At 38.9% G+C, this 25744-nt stretch overlaps 1 protein-coding gene across 13 annotated transcripts in view; it reads left to right on the forward strand.

The window, feature by feature from the left end:
• Positions 1-25744, forward strand: part of DLG2 (discs large MAGUK scaffold protein 2) — a 2196962-nt gene that overhangs the window by 1405252 nt on the left and 765966 nt on the right. For all 13 annotated transcript variants that reach the window (XM_066248982.1, XM_066248991.1, XM_066249001.1 and 10 more), the window contains one exon: positions 10629-10682. In XM_066248982.1, the coding sequence (XP_066105079.1) occupies positions 10629-10682 (54 nt within the window). The remainder of the gene's footprint in view (positions 1-10628; positions 10683-25744) is intronic.

Here is a 25744-nt window from a genome sequence, read left to right on the forward strand (position 1 = left end):
AACTGCATAGTCTGGAGTCCACAGAATTAACTAATTCATAAGGAAAACAAAATATAGGCTATAAACATAGGACAAGATGATCACAAATAGCTTTTTAGGTGCCTTTTCTTAGACATATAGAACCTCATCCTTTAGCCAGTTAGTAAGAAGTCACTTTATATAGCTTTGTTTTCTTTTCCCAGTTTTTCTTTTGTCTTATTTATACAGGCCTTTCTTAATGTTATATCTTCTACCTTTAAGAGAACAGAGAAGAGTTAGCCTGAGAATCAGCATTTTGCTCTCCATCTGAATGAGGAGAGCAGGCATCATTGTTTCAGAAGGACGAGTTGTATTGTGACCCTGCTTTCTTTATAGTATTTCCCAGCAGGGAAAGAATTCTGAGTGAAATCAGATCCTTGATGAGACATAGCTTCTTAGAGGTCATCTATTTCACCCTTCAGTCCTCAAATATAAAAATAAACGGATAGGCTCAGGGACTTGGCTTTCACCCTGTTACTGAACCTGCTGAGTCTGAAATTGAGATTTTCTGATTCCAAGTCCAGCTATCTTTATATCAGGGACATGATCCCTCAACTGGATTGGTATTTGCAGGGAGATGGACTGCCTGAATTTTAAGAGCCACGCAGTGACTGCTTGAGATGTCAGGTTGACTCCACTATAAACAACCGAAACATTATTTTTATACTAAAAATAGATAGTCATAGAGTAAAATATAAAACCTACATAAAATTTTAAAATAAAACATGAGACTTCAAGCAAAGTCTCTTTTTATCTCCACCCCCCCCACTTGGCCTCCACCTAGAGACTTGTATGGTACAGAGTGCTGATGATGATATTTGTTGAGTTGTGCACTTGAAACCTGTATGGTTTTGCAGACCAGTGTCACCCCAATAATATAAAAAAATTATTTAAAAATTAAAATTTTAAAATAACAAAATATCCCATGAGATTTCAAATAAAAGTCTCATTTTGGATGGGTCTTTTCTAATGTCATCACATTCATCTGAAATGTTTTTAAAATGATACCCTTTTGCTTTTTTTCATGATCTTTGAGTTTTTAGCTTTTCACCGAATCCTATGCTTCCTCCCACCTCTCCAGCTTCTGGAATGTACAGTGGGAGAGTGAGTTAGTGCAGGGAACTCACTACAGCTAGCTTTCTTGCTCACAAGGTGGTGATACCACAAAGGTATGGATTTGTTGTTGCAATGAGTAAGCCTTTCCCCTACTAGTTATTGGTCTTGTAACCTTGGGCAAGTTGTGTTACAGGTTCATGCCTCATTTTACTCATCTGTACAATACACATAATATTATAGCTTGTCATTCATAGGCTTGTAATGAGGATCAAAAACAAGTGAGCATAGCCCTGGCCAGATAGCTCAGTGGGTTAGAGTGTTGGTCTGAGCCAGAGGTTCTTGGTTCGATCCCTGGTCAAGCCACATACAGGAACAGACTAATGTTCCTCTCTCTCTCCCCCCCCCGTCCCCCTCTCTCTTTCTTCTTCTCTCTCTAAAATCAATCAATAATAAAATTGGAAAAAATAAACAAGTAAGCATAAAGGACCAGCATATGGTAGGCAGAGAGGAGTATTTCTGCTTATAACTTTTCTTAATTACCATGGCGTGGTTTAGAAGAGGATCATCTGCAGTGCTTCAGCTGCCAACACAGCCACACAGCCACACAGCCAGGCAGTGTATTACAAGAGCTCGCCACCAGAGGGCAGCGTGCAGTTACCCCTTTCTACCCGTTTGACCTAATCTATTGCCTCATGTTTCTTCAGGCATTCTATCTCTTGTTACTGTGGCTTACATTCCATAGATTTAAAAAACCTAGTAGCAAACACCTTCTGATTCGATTGTGTGCCAAGCACTATTAAGAGTGCAGGTGGAGGTGGCTGGTGAGGAAATGATGTAAGATGAGGGGCCTGCTCTCAACCAATTACATTTCAGCCAGAAAATACAAATATCACACATGTGATATCACACCACTTAGCCATCTATATGTATAAGAACAGAAAGAAACATTCAGAATATTAAGGCTTGGTGCTTTCACATAACTTCTGTCCTTTAATATTTATAATTCACTGTGTTCTGAAGTTGCATAAAGAATAATGCTTTAACATTTGGAAGGCAGGATACATAGATTAAAATTTACACTGAGGATTAAGGGAACTTTCCTGGAGAGTCTGGACCTTGAGATTATCACTACAGGATGGATAGAATTTGGATAGGTAGATAGGAGAGGGAACTGTGATTGATTCAGAATGTGGGAGAAGGAAGACACAAAAACAGTGACCTTAACATAGACATGCCAGGTGTGTGCTTGGAGTTGTGAGAACACTGCCTGATGGAAGAAAATGAGATGAGGAAAATAAACTAAATAACAATTACTTATTGATCACCCACTGTGTGCAAAGCCCTGATCCATGTGCTACAGATTAGATAAACCTCACCTCAGTCTGATGAACCAAGTTATTGACGGGCTGCTCAGAATTCTGGTACCTAAGTGTGTAAAATACAATTGTACTGCTAAGGTAATAGCTCTTTGGTGGCTTAGCAAAAAGTAAGAGATGGTAAGCATGGATCTTTCCAGGAATAGCACCACATGGAGTGAATGAGTGAATTAAGTAGGCATGGTTATTGAGACATGGGGAGCGTTGACTAAATCATATCTGAGATGTGAACTAATGACTCCATTTTTTGTGTAGTTGTCAGAGAGTACTTGCACCAATGAAGCAGTTAAGTTTATAAAAGTTCAGCGGGATTTATGGCATTAAGGGAAAAAAACAAGTTAGAATTAGCAAATCTGGGTTTGAATCCCAGCTCTGCTTCTTCCTAGCTGTCTGACTTCGGGAAGTTCACTGAATCCCTCTGAGCCTCTGTTTACTTCTCTATGGACAAGGGAAAATTTCACAAGGTTCCCTGGTGTTCTATGATGAGTAAACAGGAAAATACAGGTTTGAAACCTTATCATATTTTCTGGTACACTGTGGGTGTTTGCTCTATCAATGCTATTTCTCGCTCCTCTTCCTGTGAGAATTAAATGACTTAATGTTGTGTAGATACAATTTATAAATGATGAAGTATATTATTAGTGCTCAATTTAATGTAATTATTCATTTAAGTTTCAATGATAATCTGCAGGCCTAGTTTTGGTGAGATTTTATTTCAGCCTTTTATACTAAGTGCAAAGGGGTATGTGGAGAAAGCGTAGGATAGAGGTGTGAAGAATCTCCATAACTAACAGTTCAAGCAGTTTTATCTCATGTTTCAAGTGGTACTGATTCTAGAGAATACATAGCAGTAAAGGAAACTCTCTTTGGTTCTGGAACTCCAGTTTCTGGGCCTCATTCTCCAGACTGCCCAATCTCTTCTGCACTGGGGATAAATGGCTCAACCCAACTGAGGCCTTCAAGATAGCATCCATTTTCTGCAAAATATTACTCTGCTTTGTATTTTATTTTATTTTTTAACTACTTTATTTATTGGTTTTACAGAGACAGGAGAGATAGGGGAGCATGGAATGGGAAGTATCAACTCATAGTTGTTTCATGTTAGTTGTTCTTTGCTTGCTTGTTGTATGTTCCTTGACCAGGCAAGTCCAGGGTTTCAAACCAGTGACCTTGGCATTTGAGGCTGAAGATTTATCCACTAAGCCACCACAGGCCAGACACTCTGCTTTGTATTTTGAAGGAGACTCAAGCAAACATGATAATACTTGAATCCAAAGAGTGGAAATATTAGTGGTGGATTTTCAAAGATCAGTGAGAGAATTTACGTTGACTAGGAGACTTACAAAAATCTTAATAGGAAGCAGAAGGCATTGTTTTGCAGTTGCGAAGAGTTACCCACATTGCAGTCAGACTGACAGGTTTGACACTTGGCCCTGCTATTACTGGCTAGATAACCTTGGGCAATATACTTAAAATCTCTGTGCCTCGGTTTTCTGTAAAGGAGGATAATTATTGAGTGAGTTCAGGTAAGCAAAGTTGGATGAAGTTCAAACCAAACATGAATCTACCATTCTCTCTATTTTCTGAGCTAAGCTGATTGTAAACTAAGTAGGTAATCATTGCATTCTGTTAGGTGCTTGGGAGAGGGACCAAGGTCCTAGCTTCCTCAAAAATTGCTCCCTTTTGACATCTTGCCGTAGCCATTAACCTGCAGTTATGCCTTGACTAGTCAAATCTTGGCCACTCACATTGTCCACTCACCTACCCATCAGCTATGCCTCAGTTGTCTCACCTGTGACATGGATGCCTTATGAAACTGCAGGGTAAGAGCAAAGCAGGTGACAGGCCTGAACCCCCTGATGCTACTCTTGGTGGTGAGTCTGAGCTATACAGGATTGCACTACACCCACCTCGTTGGTCTTATGGAGACAGCACTTCAAAAGAAGAAAGTCTAGGAAAACAAAAAATAACCACAATCATAAATAAAAGAGCCTTACCTCTATAGACCATTTCTCTTTCCCTTTACATGCAAACTTCATGGGAAATAGGTTAACTGGAAAATTGCATTGTCCCATTTTCTTCAAGTGGTAGTGTGAAAGAGATTCAGGGACCTAGAAACCTCAGAGAATTAAGGAACTGAATCTGAGTCAGTATGGTGAAATATTTCATTTCAGCTGTGAAAGAGAAACTAGCAACTTTTAGGGCAGAAAATAACTGCATTTTCAGCCCAGTAGCTTAAAAAGGATGCAGGAGAGGAGGGAACCAGTAGATATAGGGAGTTACCAGCATGGATTCTGGGGGCCATGAACACATGGACTTAAGAGCTGGGTGTGGTACCTCTGGGATTTGTGACCTTCTGAACACACTAAGCCGCTTTGTCCTCCTCCTCCTCCTTCCTCCTCCTTCCTCCTCCTCCTCCTCCTCTTCCTCCTCTTCTTCTTCTTTTTTAATGGAAACAATAATGTTTTTCTTAGAATATTTTGAGAATTAAGTGCATTGATGCATCTTTGGTACTTATCACAGCCTCTGGGACATAATCATCAGTCAGTAAATGCTTAATATTTTATTATTGTTATTCTCGTTATGATTATCCCATCTTCAGTTTTTAATACTAGAAATTGTGAGATTAGGGACATGCCACTTCCTTTCTCTCTCTCCATTTCAGATTTGTAAAATAAAAAGGGAGAATTAAATGATCGTTAAGGACCCAGCTTTAAAGTTTTATGATTCCAGAGTGAATTTGTTCTTCATATTTTGTTTTTCTTCTCTCACACAACCATCAATATTTCTTTAACCGGTCATTTTTCAAAAGTTTTCTGTGGAGCTTAATAAAAAAAAAAAAATCTTGATTCCATCAGCCTGTGGGTGTACTGATGCCATTGGCCTTCACCTGGACCATGCCTCCTGCAGTCCTGTCCCCATGATATACCAGGGCCCAGTAGCTGAGCCCGAGTGAGGAGAGGAGGTTTTATGCTCTAGCCTGGATCAAGGTGGATGGTATTAACAAGAGCTGGTTTCTGAGTCATTGGTGAGCAGTAAAAATTAAAATCCAAAGAGTTCTGGTAAAGTCTGGTTCCACTGTGAGAGGTAGTAGAGTCAACAGTGTGGATTCAGTGTCAGAATGTTTGAATTTGAAGATTACCTCTTTATCACATGGATGACTTTGGAAAGTTATTTAACCTCTGTCTCTCACCTGTAGACTGGGAAATACACTTCCTGTCTCATTGGTTATATGTGGGTTAAATAAGTTAATTGATGTAAATAAATGACATATAAGTACTTGCCCTTATTGTTATCTGTACCAGTGTTAAGATGTCAGGAGATTTAGGTATCATAAATTCTAGGTACTGATGATCCTCAGCCAGGTAATTGCAGGTTTCAGGTAAATGCTTCAAGTAGAAGTAGGATCCTGCAACCCCTAAGGATGTGAGGCTCCAGCCTAACATTATGAGAAAAGAGAGAGAAGAAAGGGTTTCAGTCTCTGCAGAGAACTAGAGTACAATTCATAAAATCAAGAATGAAATCCCTGTCCCCAACCACAGTACATTTTTTATTTCCACAGGGCCAACATGATGGAGGGCCTAGGAAGAAGAACTAATAAAAAATAAAGTTGTTCTGAGTTCAGGTGTTAGCATCCCATTTAGTACTTGATGTTAAATGCTTTAGAACTAATTGAGAATGCGGATAGTAACCCCCAAATTCATTTTCCTGGTTTGGATCAGGGCATAGTCTGATGGGGCTCACCCTGACAGCAGCCTACTGTGTGAGTTGTGAAGCTAAGAGGCTGCTAATATGCTATCTTGTGGCAGTCAATCAAAACCAGCTAAGATTTACTGTGAAGTTCTGGGGCCCCCAGCTCTCTTAGTGAAATCATGTACCAATACAAACCAATTCAGTTTAAAACTTCTAGTGGCTTCCATTTTATTTCAAGTTGTCATGCCATTACCATATATGAAAACTATTTGTAGGACCTGTGTCACTTCTTGCCCACTGAAGAGCCTGTCCTTTAAGGCTGAGAAGATAAGCTGAAGATGCTCAGCCCTGAAAGCCACTCACATGTTATTCTTGCCATATTTGACCTAACGTTTAACTTGGTCTGTTGTCAACTACTGGCCTTCTACTCGCATGTTCCCGGTCAGCTGACATTCCTGCTCAGTCCCTAACCCCATCAGTGTTACAGGCATTACTGTCAATCCTTGCTGTTTCTGGGTCACTTGACTTTGTAGGCTTTTCTCCTTTTCGGCTTTGCTTCTCTAAAGGTTAGGCATTGGCCTGCCTTTAGTCTTTTGATGTTTCTATTACCTATCTGACCACTGTCAGACCTAAGCTTCCCAAAGTGTATTCTTGGACTGACTGGCTTTTCCATACCTCCCCTATCAGTACCTTTCTGGAGGAAGCTGCCTCACTGCAGCTGGTGACCATTTGCCCATTTATGTCAGAGGCACTTCCCTGACCTGGCACTCAACAAGTATCAAGAAGTAACCACTCCTCAGTTCACATTGTTCATTGGGTTCCTCAAGTGAGTGAGGTCATATTATATTTTTCTTTCTATGCCTGGGTTATTTCACTAAGCATGATAGTTTCCAGGAACGGAACAGAGGCAGAGGCAAGATCAAAGGGACCAGAGGGAAAGTAGTAGAGAAGATGGGATCAGAGAAGGGAAAGAGATTAGTGAAATTATATATACAAAACACAGTATTATAGAGAACAGGACAGCAAATCCTGGAGGGAAGGGAGAGAAGGCATTAGGGGGAGGGGGCAAAGGAGGGGGCCAGAGGAACATGGGGGTGGGGGGATATATTCAGTGGGACACTTGAAACTATGTAAACACAGTAAATTAAAATCATAAATTAAAAAAAAGTAACCGCATCAGTTCAAATCAATAAACTCCTTTGAAAATTTGTGTTCATTATGTCATTCTTTATTAGTTACCTCTCTTGGTAGCAAGCCACAGAAGTTCATATTTTCACAGCATAAGCAAAGTTACTGATGTGGTATAAAAATCAGAAAACCCAAGGACAGGAAGGTGGCAGAATTTATGACTAACTTGATCTCCTAATTCAAATTTTATTAGTAGTCTCTCTGCATGCTTCTTGTTTCCCTATGATTAACTTTATTCTTCCCTCTTGCTGCAGACTAGCTTCCTCCACATAGAAGAGAATGTAAAGTAAAAGACAAACCATTTCCATGTCACAGTTTTGGTCACCCAAGAGAGATTAACTTAGCGTTAAGTCTTAGTTTGCCTAGATTTACATAAAGTCAAGCCTTGAAACTTCTGAGTACAAAGTTTTTTTTTTTCATATTTATTAACAATCTTTTTCCAGTTAGTGGAAATAAGCACACTGAAGGGTTATGCTGGAATCTTCTAAACCAGCAGTTTGATTTAGGGCAGGGGTTGGGAACCTATGGCTTGCGAGCCAGATGTGACTCTTTTGATGGCTGCATCTGGCTCGCAGACAAATCTTTAATAAAAATAATAATAACGTTAAAAATATAAAACATTCTCATATATTACAATCCATTCATTTCCTACCACCCATGTTCATGGTTGAGAGTGGCTGGAGCCAATCACAGCTGTTCTCCCGGACAACAACAAATTTTTATTGGATAATGCATAATGTACACGAGTTGTTGTATGGCTCTCATGGAATTACATTTTAAAATATGTAGCATTCATGGCTCTCTCAGCCAAAAATTTCCCGACCTCTGATTTAGGGGTTCAGAAAAGAGGATACCCAATATGGAGAGAGAAGGTATGGGAATGGTAAGTCAACTGAAATGTGGAAATAAAGCTTAGAAGGAACTCTCAAAGTAACTGGGGAATTGGTTTTAAGATTCAGAAACTGAACTAGATCAATCTAGGCATGAACTTACATGGTTTCAAAAGTGAAACAAGGAACAGGAGTCAGGCTGAGCCAAGGGAAGCTCTGATATTACCAGCTGCTGAGAAGAGTACATGCTGGGCTGACTTGGAATTCCACTGCACTCTGTTATTGCCACTTGGTTTTATTCTGTTGATATATGCCATTGACAACCTAAAAGGTTTCAGGAAGCTTCTTTAAAAAGCCGTCTTGGGAGAACTGCGAGAGTCCTAGGGCAGAGCAATGGGGGATCTTCAGAGAGCCTGGTGTAGCAGCAGAATAAAATAGAACCCAGGTTTTCTACCTCTAAGCCCCATGTTCTTCTCCCCACATCACATGCCTCTTGACAAGTACTAATTCTTTGTGAAGTCCTGTGGAAACTATCTTTCTCCAAAGCCCCCATTTATCCACAAGGTACTTGCTCTTAAACATTAGCAAATAAACCAGGAACATCCAGTGGACCCACTATCTACATATGTAGATCAAGGTCATGCTCTCAACGCCCAATGTCTTTGGTTAAAACATGAAATTTTACCCTGGCTGGTTGGCTCAGTGGTAGAGCATCAGCCCAACAGGGAACACAGGAGAAATGAGTATCTGTTTCTCCACCCCTCCCCTTCCCCTTTCTCTCTCTCTCTCTTCCCTCCTGCAACTATGGCTGAGTTTGAGCAAGTTGGCCCCAGGTGCTGAGGATGGCTCTATGGCTTTCACCTCAGATGCTTAGAAAACTCCGTTGCTGTACAATGGAGCAATGCCCCAGATGGACAGGACATTGCCCCCTAGTGGGATTTCTGGGTGGATCCTGGTAGGGGCACATGCAGGAGTCTGTCTCTGCCTCCCATCCTTTCACTGAATTAAAAAAAAAAAAAAAGAAACCTATGAAATATTTTTTAACATCTGCGGAGTTGATGTTTGTCTTATCATTTGATAAGAATTCCGTAGGCACAGATTGGCTTTAAAAAGCTGTAAGCTCTGTTAACTTCAGAGGGCATATCTAATGAAATATCCTAAAAGTTGAGTACTTGCCAAAACCATTGTGTCATATAGAACAGCTCTCGATTAATCATGATGAGAGTATTTCCTCTATCTAAATGAAATCTGCAATTTGAGAAGGAGATTAAGGATCCTTCAGGGGATGAAGGGAAAGTTCTGTGGAAATTCAAGAAAGTAGAAAATAAAGATAGGTCTGTTCAATATTCATGAAGTCAAATTAGATGATGCAAATACAGATTGCAATCTCATATTTTTTAATGAGACTTATAGCTTTCCTATATCAGATTTACAGAGATTCCTATTCAACTTTAAGGCAAATAACTGCAGCTTATACAAAAAAAACCCAAACAAAAAAAACCAAACAACTAAAACGACTCTTTTTAAAGCGAGAGGAGGAGAGATAGTGACTCCTGCATGCTCCCCAACTGGGATCTACCTGGTAACTCGGTTTCGAACCGATGTTTGAGTACTTAGCTATTTTTAGCACCTGAGAATAACAAACTTGGACCAACCAAGCTATCCTCAGAGCTCAGGGCCATGCTCAAACCAATGAAGCCACAGGCTGTGGGAGGGGATGAGAGAGAGAAGGAAAGATGGTCCTTCTCATGTTTGCCATGACCAGGGATTGAACCTGAGATGTCTACATGCCGAGCCAATGCTCTATCCACTGAGCCACAGGCCAGGGCCTACAAAAATTTTTTAAAGGAAATTTAGCCCACTAAATATGATTTTCTTCCATCTTTGACTAAGTTTTCATTTTCTCCTTACAGTTTTCTAAGGTATGTGATCAGAGGTGTGAAAATAACAAGGAAAATATATGATGACAGCATGCATAATATATAAACAAAATGATATCATGAAGTGAACCCTCTATTTTGCATTGAATACAACATAATCTCCAAAGGCAGTTTAAAGAGAAGAGTTTTAAATATTGGTTTAGCTTTAATTTTGCTTCTTAGATTAGGAAATCAACGTTATTTAGCACAGGCATTTTAAAAAGAAATGTTACCAACCTTAACTCTTACCCAGTTTGTTAAAATCCTTGCCTGGTAAGTAGCACAAATCCTCATCTTTCACACTGTCAGATAAAATGTAAGAAAAAGTGACTATCAGTTTTATTGCTCACTTAATTTCATTACGTGGTAAATGTAGCAAACAAATATTTGAATAGTGTTGGGAACTTTGAACTATTTCATTTTTTTTTTCCCACACCTGACACAGGTGTCTATATGGGTCCTCAAGAAATACTGTTGAGCTCTGTGTTAACAAATTCTCAGAATAGATTACTTGTTACTTAAAATTTTTTCTCCTTCTCTTTTTTTAGGCCAGCCCTGCTCCTATAATTGTCAACACAGACACTTTGGACACGATTCCTTATGTAAGTAACATTTTTATTGACTTTCTTTAAACACTATTGTAGAACTTACTTAACTAAATTTAAAATTTAATGCATATTTAGTTTTACCCCATCCAGATAATTTTATGGAATGGTGTATAGAATAAATTTTGTGAGTTTACTTCAGTATTTGCTTAATCTCACCTTAGTCATGCAAATATTTTCCTCCTTTATTCATTGTTTTGTAAAGTACAAGGGCCTGTATGGGACAAAAAAAGCATAGCAAGTTGTGTTCAATAATGTTAGTTTCCTGGATGGTTCTCTGAAAAGAGACTGAATTGCTTATAGACAAGATGAACAAACTTCTCAGATCTTTTAGTAAACAAATACTCCAATCAATTTCTGTTACAAAGCCTAGAACATAAGTGTCAATAAATATCCAGTGAATTTTGCTGGGCTTCTAACAAGAACTGCCAAAGTTTTGTGAGAGTGAAGATTGTCTGTATATAATAAAATGTGTGGTTTTGTAAAAGCATGGAATATGAGGTAATAAGATCAGTCAGATCAGCAAGACTGGGATCAGCAATACCTGAAATATAACCATGATGATGGCCCAACTTCTTGACAACATAGTCTAGTTGGACAGGAGAGATTGGAGATGCAACAGGCCATAATATGGGTAAATAATTGACATTATGGAGGTTCAACAAAGCTTTGCAAATGTCCCTTAGCTGGTGGGTAGAGCATAGTAATTAGGAAGGAAGAACAGATACAGAACCATACAGAGAAAGAGTTTGAAGTAAGGAGAAAGGCTGCAAGGATAATAGCTATAAGAACTAACAAATTTCTGAACTTGGGTTCTATAAGTAAAGCATGTGAAGCTCTTAGAAAAATATTTGGCACAAAGTAAGTGCGTGGTGAATACAATTGTTCTCAGTCTTAGACCTCAACTACCTGCAAGGGTCAAGCAAACAGATCCAGATCCAAAAACAAATAGAGCAATGGGGAAAAGAGAGCACATGGCCTTCCAAAGGGGGCGGCTGCCACTCAGCTCCAGCGGGCTAGTACCAAGGGGAAATGGAGCCATGTGTTGTCAAACCATCCAAGTTTCCAATAGAAATCAGAACTTTGAATTTTTATGTAAAAGTCTACAATTTTTAAACACAGACAACTAATTTTCAAAAGTTCAAATGCTATGAGAGCCAAACAAAGCATTTCTGGTGCAGAGGCTGCCCTTCGAGAGATGTCTGCCTCACAGGGACTGAAGGACCTGAGCAGGGCCTGTGAGCTGGGACTCAGCCACAGGGGAGCGGATGCTAGAACTGGAGTACGAGGTGGGGCCTTGATTACAGGAACAAGTGATGGAAACTGGGACACGGGGTCAGGACAAGAATAACAGCAAGCTTGATTTAATGCTGAGTCACCTGAACTACTGAACTAGGAGTTTTTAAATCTCTCTGATTGAGAGTTGTTTGGGGTCAGACCAGAAATGGGATTAAGCTTGCTGGTAGGAACCAAGTGTCCCCAGCTGTGAAAAGTAAGTAAGGACTCTGTTAGAAGGAAGCAAAGCAATGCATTAAGGATACAGAGTGTCCAATACTCTTTCACCCTTTTGACCTTCTTTTACTTATTAAACATTTATATGGAGATTACTGTATACCTGACATTGTTTTAAGCACTAACAGATATTAATTCATTTAATCCTTGTAATAACCCTATGAGGTAGTTACTATTAATTTCTCCATTTTACAAATGAGGAACCTGAGTCATAAAGAAGTTAAGTAACTTTCTCAAGTTTGCACAGAAAGAGATGAAGCCAACAATGGACCTAGACAGCGTGGCTGTAGGGTTGAGATCTTAATGCCGGTTGTGCTCCTTTCCTCCTTCCCTCTCTTGTTTTCTGCCTCTGAGCTTAGACACAAAGCTTGCTTCCTTATTCCATTGCTATCTGTAGCTTTGGGTGGAAGACTACTTGTCACAGAGGCTTCAGTTCCCTTGGGGCAGAGATCCATGTCTTTATTTAGGAATCCAATATCTTTAGCATAATAGATCTCTTTACTGTATTCATTGGCAAAGCAAATGAGTAGTGATTTGAAGAAGCAGACATGGAGCACAGGAATTTAATTTTATAAGTAGGACTGCTTTCTTGTGGTATTCTATATTATTTCAAAGCCTTCTATTAAGGTTTTTGTGGCTTAACTGCCAGATACCCTCATGCACAAATCATTTATCAATAGAATCTAAGGGTTTTGTACAGATATGCTCAGTTGATATCCCAACTAATTAGCTAATAAGATTAGCCTCATAAATTAAGTTAATCAAACTGCTCCCAGTCTCTTAAATATCAACTTTGTGTCTGACTTTGAGTTCTTCAAAGAATTTTTTTTTTTCTATCTCCAATTCTTTTCTGTTGAATATAACCCTCTTTGAGCCTTCTCTTAAGAGTTAGAAACTAGTTTTGCTGAGCAACTTTGCATGGTGAAACTTTGCATGGTAGTGTGTTCTTGGGTGATTCACTCAATCTTTCTGGACCTAAATTAATCTAGAAGATAGGAAAAATATAACACCTACCTCATAGGTGGTTAGTTGTGGGAATGAGGTTATGTATGCAAAATGGTGCTTTGTTAATTTTGGTTGGTAGGGATTTATGTATTGTTTTAGTTGATAAACACTTATGAAATAACACACAGGTTAGGCCCCAAGAGAATGGTAAATGTTAATATCTTCAACCATATAGGAGAAACACAAGTACATTACTTAGTACACAGACAGTAATGCAGATATGCTTTGGGTATTTAGCGTCTGCCCAACTCTTCCCTTTTTCCTGACTCACTGGGTAACCTTGAACAAATCATTGCTCCCTCTGCAGTCTATTTTCTCATTCCCCAGTGTTCCATACTTTGTTTTCCTCTTTTATTTCTCATGTTCTAGTTGTTCACATAATTTCAGCTCTATTAATGAAAAAATGATTTTAGAGCTCCCCAGAGCTTTTCAGTCATGTTGCGTAAGAACACTCCCTTCTTTAAAAATATTACCTAAATGACAAATTTCAACTTATATATTAATTCCTCCTGAAAAATAATTTCATTACAAGTAAACGTATTAATTCTGCCAATGAGTAATTTTGATTTAGAAATATATGGTCCTTGTGGAAATGCTCCCTTGGCATACCTGCAAACAGCAATTGGATAAATATGGGAAATCTGTCGTCAAAGGAAATTTTTAACTGTCTAAAAAGGATACAACAGCTATTTAAAGAGATTTCTGCTTTTTTTTTTAAGGAAGGTAAGTTAAGGGACATTAGAGTGTTTAAAGCGTCTGCCATTAACAAAGGGGTCACTGAAGTTCTTACACATGAATACTTCAAATTAACTCATTTGTGTATGATGTCATACAAGACAGCTACATACCAGGGTTGGGTAGACCCTCTCTGTTCACAGTCAGTCTCTCATTAAGAGCAGGTATCCCCTATATCATGATGATTTCATTAGGAAGCCTGTTAGGGGGTGGGACAGTACTAACCAGAGTTTGTTATTTTCATTATGATGGCTGAAGCAGAAGAGGACAAGCCCAGGACACAAGTGCGCTAGGAAAAGCAAGGAGGAAAAAAGAAGTCCATTTTATTATTTTCCCCAGATAGCTGATTTTAATAGTTGTTGACAAGCTTATTTTATTTTATTATTTTAAATTTGTAACATTTTATTTTTTTATTATTGAATTTATTGGGGTGACATTGGTTAACAAAAACATACAAGTTTCAAGGGTACAACTCAACAAAACATTACCTGCATACTACATTGTGTGCCCATCACCCCAAGCAAAGTCTCTTTCCCTCTTCGTCCCCCCCGCCCCATAGTGGTGCCCCCCACCCCACCCCCCTGCAGTGGTGCACCTTCCCACCCCACCCCCCTGCAGTGGTCCACCTCCACCTATCCCCCATACTCTGTCATTTCCATTTTCCACTCAATCTTTTTATTCCTCTCCACTATATATTGAATATTGTTTTATGCAAGGTTGTAAAAACACTCTGTTCTTAGAACGAGTCGAGTCTGTGTGTGGTCTTCACGTCCAGCTCCTTAAGGTTGACTTAGTGGAAAGAAGGCTGTTTTCTTCTCTCCTGATATACCTCTTCCGTCAGCTGGCCATTCAGGGTTCTATTTTTTTATTTATTTATTTTTAATTTATTCATTTTAGAGAGGAAAGGAAGAGACAGAGGGAGAGAGAGAGGAGAGACAGAGAGAGAGAAGGGGGGGAGGAGCTGGAAGCATCAACTCCCATATGTGCCTTGACTAGGCAAGCCCAGGGTTTCGAACCAGCGACCTCAGCATTTCCAGGTCGACACTTTATCCACTGCGCCACCACAGGTCAGGCCTCAGGGTTCTATATTGAATGCCACCCCAACAAATCCCATTCTTTCTGCTTTAGAAAAATAAAAGTAATTAAAGAGATGCTAGAATTTCTGTTCTCTCCATCCTTCTCTAGCTTTTGTTTCATAGTGGTTATATTCTATTTATTTTCTGGAAATATGCTGTAGAAAGTGGGGAAAACTTAAAAATCGTAAGCTTTAACTCCTGTTAAGTTTAGCTTGGAGTTAAAAAAATGCAAACCTCTCATTTTCAAATAAAATATCCTAGCTCAATTAATAAATGGTACAAGTTACTTACTGTTAATGTTACTCCCTGTAACAGCCCAATTTGGTGTAAGACCAACAACCACAAATTCAGTGGCATAGAACAGTAAGTGTTTATTTCTCCCATAAGTGTTTGCTGGTTGGCCTGGTCAGCTGTTTCAGGCTGTAGATTACCAGGTTGCTTGGGGCCTCTCTGCTTCACATATTTCAGGATGGGGCCTTGAGGGTGGCACAGTACCACTCAGCGTGTGACCTTTTTATTATGATGGCTGAAGCATAGAAGGACAAGCCCAGGACATAATCATGGGTAAAGCCTCTGCTCACATCACACCCACTAACAACTCACTGACCAAAGCAAGTCATGTCAGCAAGCTCAAAATGGAGTAGCACATGAGTATTTGCTAAACTAGAAACTAATTTGTCACAGCAAATCCTTAAAGAAAAGGGCCACGAATCTGTGTGTGTCCCATTTTAAGAAAAAAAGCAGGTACAAAGAAGTAATCTTACACTTTAAAAGTATTAGTAGTCAAATGAAAATAAACAATGAAAACTTCAAACGGGGCCTGGATAAACTGATAGAGGGAGAGGGTGTCTGCTTTATTAAGGATGTCTATGTGAAAATAATGAGAAAAGAAAGGAACATCTTGAAGGTACTGGCAGTGTAATGACTTTACTTTCCTGTGAGACACTTGTCTGCAACCTTGTTTCCAGAAGTAAAAATAATAATGGAGACAAGGGAATTGTTCCAGAAATTCCAGAACTGTGGCTTGGAAAGCCTCCTGAGGAAGTGAGGAAGAGAGAGTAGGAGAGGAAAGAAGAGAAAAGAAGGAAGAGTTAGATTACAAATAATATATGAGAGGATCCTTACTAAAGGGCTTTTGCTAATTGAAACAAGTCAGTCAGAGAAAGATAAATACCATAAGATTTCACTTATATGCGGAATCTAAAGAATAAAATCAGCGAATAAGCAAAATAGAAACAGACTCATAGATACAGAAGACTGATAGTTGACGGAGTGGGGGGAGGGTATTGGGGGAGCTAAGGGAAAGAGGTGAAGATATAAAGAAGTACAAATTGGTAGTTACAGAATTGTCATGGGGATGTAAAGTACAGCAAAGGGAATATAGTCAATAGTATTGTAATAACTGTGTGCGGTGCCAGGTGTGTACTGGAAATTTTTTAAAGCATATGATTGTCTAACCACTATGCTATATACTCATTAAACTAATATAAAATAATATTGAATGTAAACTGTAATTGAAAAGTAAAATTTATATTAAAAAATGAGAGAGTCCTTAGTACTATCACCTGTTTTATTTGCCAAGAAAATCATTTATATAGAAGTTCTTTGAAAATAATCACAGTATCTTTAGAACATTATCAGAGAGGTTTTTGTGTGTGTGTGTGTGTGTGTGTGTGTGTGTGTGTAGCAAGGTTTAAATGTTAAAAGTCATTGGAGGCAGAAACATGATTCTGGGGCAGAAACAAGAGAGTGGTCTAGGGCAGTGGTCCCCAAACCCCGGGCCGCGGACTAGTACCGGTCCGTGGGCCATTTGGTACCAGTCCACAGAGACAGAATAAATAACTTACATTATTTCCGTTTTATTTATATTTAAGTCTGAACGATGTTTTATATATTTATTTATTATTATTATTATTATTTTGTATTTTTCTGAAGCTGGAAATGGGGAGGCAGTCAGACAGACTCCCGCATGCGCCCGACAGGGATCCACCTGGCACACCCACCAGGGGGCGATGCTCTGTCCATCCGGGGCGTAGCTCTATTGTGACCAGAGCCACTCTAACGCCTGAGGCAGAGGCCATGGAGCCATCCCCAGTGCTTGGGCCATCTTTGCTCCAATGGAACCTTGGCTGCAGGAGGGGAAGAGAGAGACAGAGAGGAAGGAGAGGGGGAGGGGTGGAGAAGCAGATGGGCACTTCTCCTTGTGCCCTGTCTGAGAATCGAACCCGGGACTTCTGCACACCAGGCCGACACTCTACCACTGAGCCAACCGGCCAGGGCATGATGTTTTATTTTTTAAAAATTACCAGATTCCCTCTGTTACATCGTCTAAGACTCACTCTTTTTTTTTTAATAATTTTATTTTTTTAATGGGGCGACATCAATAAATCAGGATACATATATTCAAAGATAACAAGTCCAGGTTATCTTGTCGTTCAATTATGTTGCATACCCATCACCCAAAGTCAGATTGTCCTCTGTCACCTTCTATCTAGTTTTCTTTGTGCTCTTCCCCCTCCCCCTTTCCCTCTCCCTTTCCCCCCTCCCCCCGTAACCACCACACTCTTATCAATTAAGACTCACTCTTGATGCTTGCCTTGGTCACATGATACATTTATCTGTCCCACCCTAAAGGCTGGTCCGTGAAAATATTTTCTGACATTACACTGGTCCGTGGTCCAAAAATGGTTGGGGACCACTGGTCTAGGGTATGAAATGGTCAAAGGAAAGTCGATAATGTGAATGATGTTTGGTAGGAAAAGAGGGGGATGAGGGAAAAGAAAGGATGACACAGGCTCAGGGACAAAAAGAAGCACTGAGGATCATCTGGGAACTAAAGAATGGGCATGACTTTAAGAGCTGTTGTTAATCAGGATTTAAATGGCATTTCTGATTGATGCCAGCAGCAGGAAGCTGAGGGTAAGAGTTCTCCGAGGAAGAAGTTGCTATGTTCTGGAAGTGGGATGACCAAGCACTTGATCATCGAAGTGGACAGTTAGGTATTAATTTTTTAAGTCACGTTGTGCATTAACAGACCCTTGTGATGTAGGCTGCTGCTCACTTTTAATTGACTAGTTTTCCAGAATGATTCATGAAGGAAGAGGAAACAGAATTATTCTCGTTTCTTTGAACCATCCAGCAGTGATTAATAATGTCAAGATACTATGGAAGAATTTGCTGAATTTAGTACCTTTATTCTTCAGCACAAAGTTTGTTTCTTTTTGTAGTTTTTCCCATGAACACTGTTAAAACTATATTGTTGATGTTTTTTATCTGTTGAGAATGTATTATAATCCAGAAATAAAAAAACCCTTAACTGCCAGAAAAACAGCTTAATTTTGGCTTAACTATGCCCGTGAGGCAAGAGGGATTCAGCAATAGAGGCAAAGCCATCAATATTTATTCCAGAGTCAAACCTGGCCAATCTAAATTCATTCCTCAGCTGCCACAGTCAGCAGATTCTGTATGCCTCCACTTATTACATTGCTCTAAAAGGCAAAAGATGGAACATAAGAGTGCTTATCAAATATTAATGTGTATAAAATGCAGATTCTAATTCGGGGGGGGGGTCTGTGATGAGACCTGCCAGCCTGCATTTCTAATAAACTCCAGGTGAGCCTGATGCTCATTTGTACACCACAGTTTGAGTAACAAGATAGCCAGAGGAGAAAGACTAGGCTTCAGAATCAGGAGCACTAAGTTCTAAGCCCACCTCTGCCAGTCAGTACTTGGGTGAGTTTTGGGTAAGTCAAATTATTTAGCTCAACCTCTGTTTTATCATGTGTAAAATGGGGGTAATAATATTTGACTTGCAGGGATTGTTATGAGTACTCTTCCTAGAATGTAGAAGGTGCTTAAGAAATGTTCATTATAAGAGTGGGGAAGGAGTGTCGTGTCCCTTTTATAAAATAAAACATACTTTGACTTAATTTTGAACTGCTGAGATAAGAATGCAGAGGCCATAGCAATATCAGAGAGAGGGCAAATCGCAATACTGTGGGTCCATGGGCCTTTCCACATCTGGTCTTTGCTTCTGGAAATGTGGCGCTTGACTAGCAGCATCATTATTATCTGGGAGGTTGTGAGTATAGTCTCTAAGGTCCCATTCAAGACCTCCTGAATCAGAATACTAAATCATAAACAAAGAGCCCAGCTATGTGCATGCGTATTCAGGTTGGAGAAACATTGATCAATATGACTGAAACTTTTTCTCAGTTTGAATCCTGCTATGTCTGTTCTTTCACTAGGTCTTTTGGCCTGACCTTGTGGTAGGTCCCCTTTTCACTTTTCACCTTAAACATATGCTTATTTATAGGAAAAAAGGATCAATTCAAACTCAACAAATTTTCACTTAATGATGAGCTACTCCTATTTGTGCTGGCTTCTAGACTCATACTCTCCTAGACAGTGTTTGTAAGCCTCCCACCTTAGGTTCTTAAATTAAGGACTAGTTGTTTAGATTTAACTAAAATAATATAAAACTAAAATTCAGCTTCTCTCTTGTACTAGCCATATTTTAATTGCCTAGTAGCCACTTTGGCTAATGGGTACAATATTAAACTGTGCAGATGTAGAATGTGTTCATCATTCCAGAACATTCTATTAGACAGAACTGTTCTAGATAGTAAATAATAAAAATAGGGGAAAGGAGCTAATATTTATTGAGAAATGACTATATTCTTAATATAACTCAATTTATGGAAATATATATTACCTAATTAATCATTAAAATTATTTTTACAACTTTTGTGAGTTGGTTTCATTTTGTTCTATTTAGAGTTGAGTGTTTTCATATTTTCTAAATAGTCACCACTCTGTTCAAAACAGTAGGAATGCTCATGTGAAAGATATGGTCCCTGTCCTCATGGCCCTTAAAAGCTTATTAACTTGTAAGGTTCTTATACATAACACACATGGAAGCAAATGCAAGCAATTATTGAAAGCATCTTTAAAGGTTCAGTGATTCCTCATCATTTTCTGTAAAAGTATAAAACTTCTATTTACTGAAAAGACTCTTAAAAATTTTTTTTAAGTTAGTAAAAGACCTGACCTACTTACTCATTCATAAACCTCCTTTAATCTTTTTCCCTGTGGCACCCTTATAGAGGGCAGTTAGCAGGCTACTCTACTCATAACTCCCCATCTGCTGGGAAGCCCCCATATGTAAGCTTGTTATTATTGACTAAGGTGGGAGTCAATGGGAAAATAAAACAGTTGTTCGAGTGGGGAATGTGATTGATGTGTGCGATTCACCACAGAGGCCCTTTTTTTCTGGTAATGATTCCTCTGACAGCACATGTGTGCCTTGTGCATACTTGGGCAAAAAGTCACTAATTCCAAGGAGCTCAGCCTGGCAGAGCAGGTTGAGAAAAAGGAAAATAATTCTGAAAAAAATATTTATATATTTTTTTCTATAGCAATGCTGCTCAAGATGCTATCTGTGAACTGGTAGCATCGGGTCCCTCCAGGAGGATTAGTAGCATTGCAGAATCTCCAACTCTCCCCCGATCGATAGCACCAGAATCTCTGAGTGTGCAGCCAAGGAATCTATGTTTTTATAAGCACTGCAGGTGATTGTTGTACACACTAAAATTTGAGAGATGCTAATGGAAATCCAGAGAAGCTTCTGGATGCTGAACTGAAGTGGGGGTGCAGGATAGAGTAGGAAATACTGCATACAGGAAGGACAAACTAGAACTATAGGGATTCACTAAAGTGCAGTGGTAACACATTTATTATTAATCTGAGCCAGTATTTTATTCCAAAGTTGTTGCCTTTGTTGTTGTTTAAATCACATGGGATGCTTTTAAAAACATTGAATTTCATAGTCTAGTGGAGACTATAGACTAATGTATAAGAAGCAAAAGGTAGTAAAACATCCCTTGCCTATCTCTGCCTGGTTCATCCTTAAACATTGCAAAGGGTTCAGCTTGAATGGTGGTTCTCTGGGAAACTGAGGTTAGGCATAATGCTCCTGTTGTGTGCTTCCACTATAGGCTCTTCTTCTCCTTAGAAGTTACCACATTGCACTGTTTATTTGATGGCTGATATTTCTTTCCACAGTATAAACTCTGTAAGCACAGGAAATAAATTGATTTATCTTTCCCACCATTGTTACCTCTATACTCCAGCACGTTTTTTGTTTTTGTTTTTTGGGGTTTTTTTTTGCTGGGCTGGCTGGCTAAATAAACAGAGAACTGAATAAATAAATTCACTGTTTTAAGGGGCTGTCCTAGCTGTGATAACCAAAACTGTTTCTAGCTATTGTTAAACATCCCTCAGGGAGAATAATCACCTCTGGTTAAAAATATTGGGCTAAGAAAACTAACCCACCAACTTCCAACTTCTTATTCACAAAATGGGTAATACATGGCTTCAATCTTACTGACCAAAAGAGAATATGCCTTGAAAACCATTGCTCCATAAATTAGGTAAGATATACACATACACTGCTCACAAAAATTAGGGGATATTTTATTGCCTAATTGTGAAGAAAAGATGTGAGGAAACTACATTAAAGAAATATACTATAAGGAACCATCCCATTTGAGAAATCAGGAAAAGGTAGAATTTTAGTTAACTCTTGAAAAATAAGTAAGGTGCTTCCAGGTAGAGTCAGGAAAAGTCATTCCAGGGAAAGGGAACTCTATGTGCAAAGGTCAGGGGCCTGGAAACTCACATGTTCTGATATCTTTGTGGCGGAAGGATAGAGAGGTAGCGTGACGTTGGGAAGGGTAGGATTGAGTCTGATTGTGAAGACCTTGTTTGCTTGATGGGGGATTTGGATTTTATCCTGTGGGCATTGCCAGTAGTATCATCTTCTCATATTTTGGGGAATTTATAGACATGCTTTTTCATGACTAGGTACTTTTTTGTGCCCACTCTGTAGTAGGTACCCTAAGTATATGTTGAATAAAGAAAGCCAAGAAACAATAGTGATCACTAAACATCAATAGATTACAAGTTTTTCTTGAGCCTTTTGTATACTTTCTTATCTTTTTGCCTTTGTTCACTCTGTTCCATTAGCCCAGAATGTCTTTTCCTCCATACCCGTCTTTTTAAGATTTCATTAAACTGCCACCTCTATCAAGAATCCCTCATCAATTATGCTAGGCAAAATTAAGGTCTTCTTTCTCCTTGATTTTTATTGTATTTAACTCACACAAAGTTGCCTGTTTTAGTGGAAAGAGGGTAGACTTTGGGCTTCTTTGATTCTACCATTTACTAGCTGGGTAACCTTAGAAAATTATCTTCTCTGATTCTATTCCCTCATCTGTAAGTAGAGTAATAACTGTCTTTCATCACATACTAATTAGTACATATGTTCAGTTACATATAGCAGAGACCAAAATAACAGTGCTTTTGTGGGATAGAAATGTATTTCTCTCACATGTGACAGTCCATGTGTGTTGTCCAGAAATGGAATATTCGTTCAGCTCCACAAAGTTTTAAAGAGACCCACTCACACACCTTATTTTCTTGCTTTTCCACCCTTGGATGTTGCCCTTGTGTGTGTAGTACCATGATGACATACCAAGGAGTAGGTTAGAAGAGCGACAAAGAGATGAACACCATTTCTTCCTTTAAAATACAATTTTCACTTATATCCCAAGAGACAGAACTTAAGCACAAACCCACACCTAGGAGAGAGATATAAATGCTGAGTGAAGAATTAAGAGATCACTGGTTGGAAGCATAAAAATTATATTTAGATATTGTTTGACTCATTGATGTTCAACAAACGTTCATTGTTACTGTGCCGAATTAGTACTTACCATATTCTTTCTTGTTTAGTAATAGTTCTTTACATTTTATATTTGCCTTAAAAAAAAGTTGTATTTAGCTTATCTTTGAATTCCAGGAAGGATTTAGCTCAGATTCATGCACATAGAAGGATTTTAATTTGTTATCATTGTATTCAGTTGCATTAGTCAAATTTAGCTGTGTTACTGAAGTAAGTTTTAATGTGGAAAGGTAATTTATCAGGTAAAATGTGTGTGTTTCAGTTTGAGTCACATGACCATATGGATTAAGGTGCATGCTGCTACCCAAGGGGGGGTGGTGTGCTCAGTTTATTGGCTTGATTTGCAAAATGTAACAGGCTTATATGCATAACTACTCATTTAAAAGTATGATGCTTTTAAAGTGCTTTTTCTTTAAAATAAAGAAAATATAAGCAGTTATATATGATAAAAAATCATGATTATCTGGTGAGATCAAATAGAAGGAATAGAAAGAAAGAGAGATAGTTGAGTGAAAAGCAAAATCAGCAAAATAAATGAGAACAGAGTAATAAAGAGAAATGCCTTAAACCTTTACATTGTCTTCCCTCAATTTTTAGAGTATTACAGTTGGAATGAAGCTAATAACCCTACTTCACACATTTTTTAAAAAGCAGAAATACTAAAATATCATTTTCCTAGGGTCTCAAGAATTTTATGTGATACTTAGAGTATTTTATAATCTCTTGTTAAATTTTGTTGAGCTTTTAAATTGACTTTTCTACATTGAAACATTTTAGGAACCGATTCTTGGGGAATGACTATCATTACATATTCTCTGGGAAATTGCTCAGACACCTTGTTTCTTTTGTGACTATTCCAATATAAACCTTTCCTTTGATGCCCACACATCATTATTTGAACTCATTCAAAGACTGATTGTCTTTATTTTTGAGAAGTGTGTGATATAGACAGTGGAAATTACTCTGGCTTTGTTTTCTGGTGGGCATGCATTTATATTCTTCTTGGTTCACTGACTATTCCTTATAACACTTGGCAAATAACTTAAAAATTCTGTACTTCAGTTTTTTTCTCCCATAAGGTGGGATAAAATTGCCTACCTCATGGGTCCATTTATGAAATAAAGTCATGAATAAGAAGCACTAATACAGAATCTGGAATATGGCCCTCAGTTACCTCTGATCTCTGATTTTTTTTTTTGAAGATACCTATTGGGCTAACAAATGTGTTACAAGTGTGTTAGGCTTGCTCACTTGTGCTTTGCCTGATTGGTGAATGAGCGGGGGCAGCACCATGTGTGTATAGCCTATGTAATGCTGCAGGTGCTTGCCCTCAGGTGGAGAATGACTATAAATTGTGGATTCCCTGCTGCCATTGGGAGGGGCCATTGTTTGCTGAAGAAAAGGCCCTGGCCTTTTCTTCTAGTGAGTCTGGAGAAAGAGGGAAAAACAGTTTTGACCTGCCTGCTTGCTTGTCTGCTTTTATGAGACTTTAATAAACAAGATGCTCTACCATCTTCTGGCTCCACAGTTCCTTCACCATCTGCCTGAATCCAATGGGAACCTGCTGGCCATGGCCACTGGCCTTAAAATATTCCTTTAAAAAATAATTAACATTTTGAGCAACAACAACAAAAACTTCTTGATGATTTGGTTTTCAAAAGACCCAAGTGATTCATTCTCCTATGACAATAGGATCAAATACAAATAGGCTTTGTCCCACCCCCATTCATGCTGGGAGCTCTCTGCAATGTGGCTTTCAACAGTTAATGTCTCCTAGTGTCTTCCCTTTAATAATATGTCATATTTCAGGCCTCATTTATTTCCCAAAGTTATCACATAGAAGGTCCAGGTTTCTGTGAGTATTTGAATAACAGGATGAACTTTTATGAGCTTTTCCTTTGGTGGAAAAGCATAGTTGCTGCTGCAGGAGCAGCCATAGCCCCATGTTTTGATTATCCTGATTTCCACCAAGTGCTCCAAATGATGTTTTGCCCAGGGGCGTTTATTTTGGAAACTCAGGGAGCATAAAACTCAAAGAATGGCAGTCTAATGAGGTGTCCCTTGAAGGAAAACTGTTCATGAAATAATAAAGCCAGATAGGTCAACCAGCATGCAGAGAGGAGCAAAGGAACTATAGCCCATCATAATCAGTTTAAAGCCACTCTCAGGGAATTGTTCGCTGGTTTTTAACTGCATTGCTAATACTTTCCCTGATGCCCTGAAGCAGTGGTTCTCAACCTTAGATGCACATTTTATCCATTCTGTGCCTTAAAAGTACTGATGTCTGGACTCCAGGAGCAGAGATTCCTTCTTAATGGGCCTGACTGGAGCCCGGGCATAGAAAATGGACGTTTAAAACCTCCCCTGGTGATTATTTTAATGCAACCAAAGTTGAGAACAAATGACTTAGAGCTAGAAAGTGGAAAGAGTTTGATCTCTTTGATTTGGAAGTATAAAATTAGATGCCAGCATACATTGCTTATTATTTTGAGGGGATAGCACAGTGTGGGCTGTATCATAAATCATCAAGATTGTTAAAGCATCTAGTCTTTCTAACCCATTGTGATTCTCGAAAAGGCTTCCAATGAAAACGATTGGTTTTGTGAATTCATTATAGGTAATAAACTGAACTTGTCCCCTGTTAACTTAGTAACATACAGCCACTGCTAGCAAAGTTGTCTGTGCAAGGCACATGACCCCAGGTTCAGACATGATCAAGTTAATGAAATGCCCCCCCAAGGCTATTCTGCTGACACATGTCACCCTTTATGAGTTGTAAATGGGGTAATTAAAAAGGGGGGCATGACCTGTGCTTGAGCAGTTTGGCCCAAGGGTCCCTACAAGATTGAGAAAAGAGATTTGCAGGCCAGAATATTGCTGAAAGCTGATCTGAGTTGACCTTTAGGTAGGTCACTGTAGTAACCAGGGGCTCAGTGTAATTAGAAACAATTAATCAAATATCAAGGCTCTCCCCAAGTCTTTCAGGA

This window comes from Saccopteryx bilineata, chromosome 1 (assembly GCF_036850765.1).
Source record: "Saccopteryx bilineata isolate mSacBil1 chromosome 1, mSacBil1_pri_phased_curated, whole genome shotgun sequence".
NCBI lineage: Eukaryota > Metazoa > Chordata > Mammalia > Chiroptera > Emballonuridae > Saccopteryx > Saccopteryx bilineata.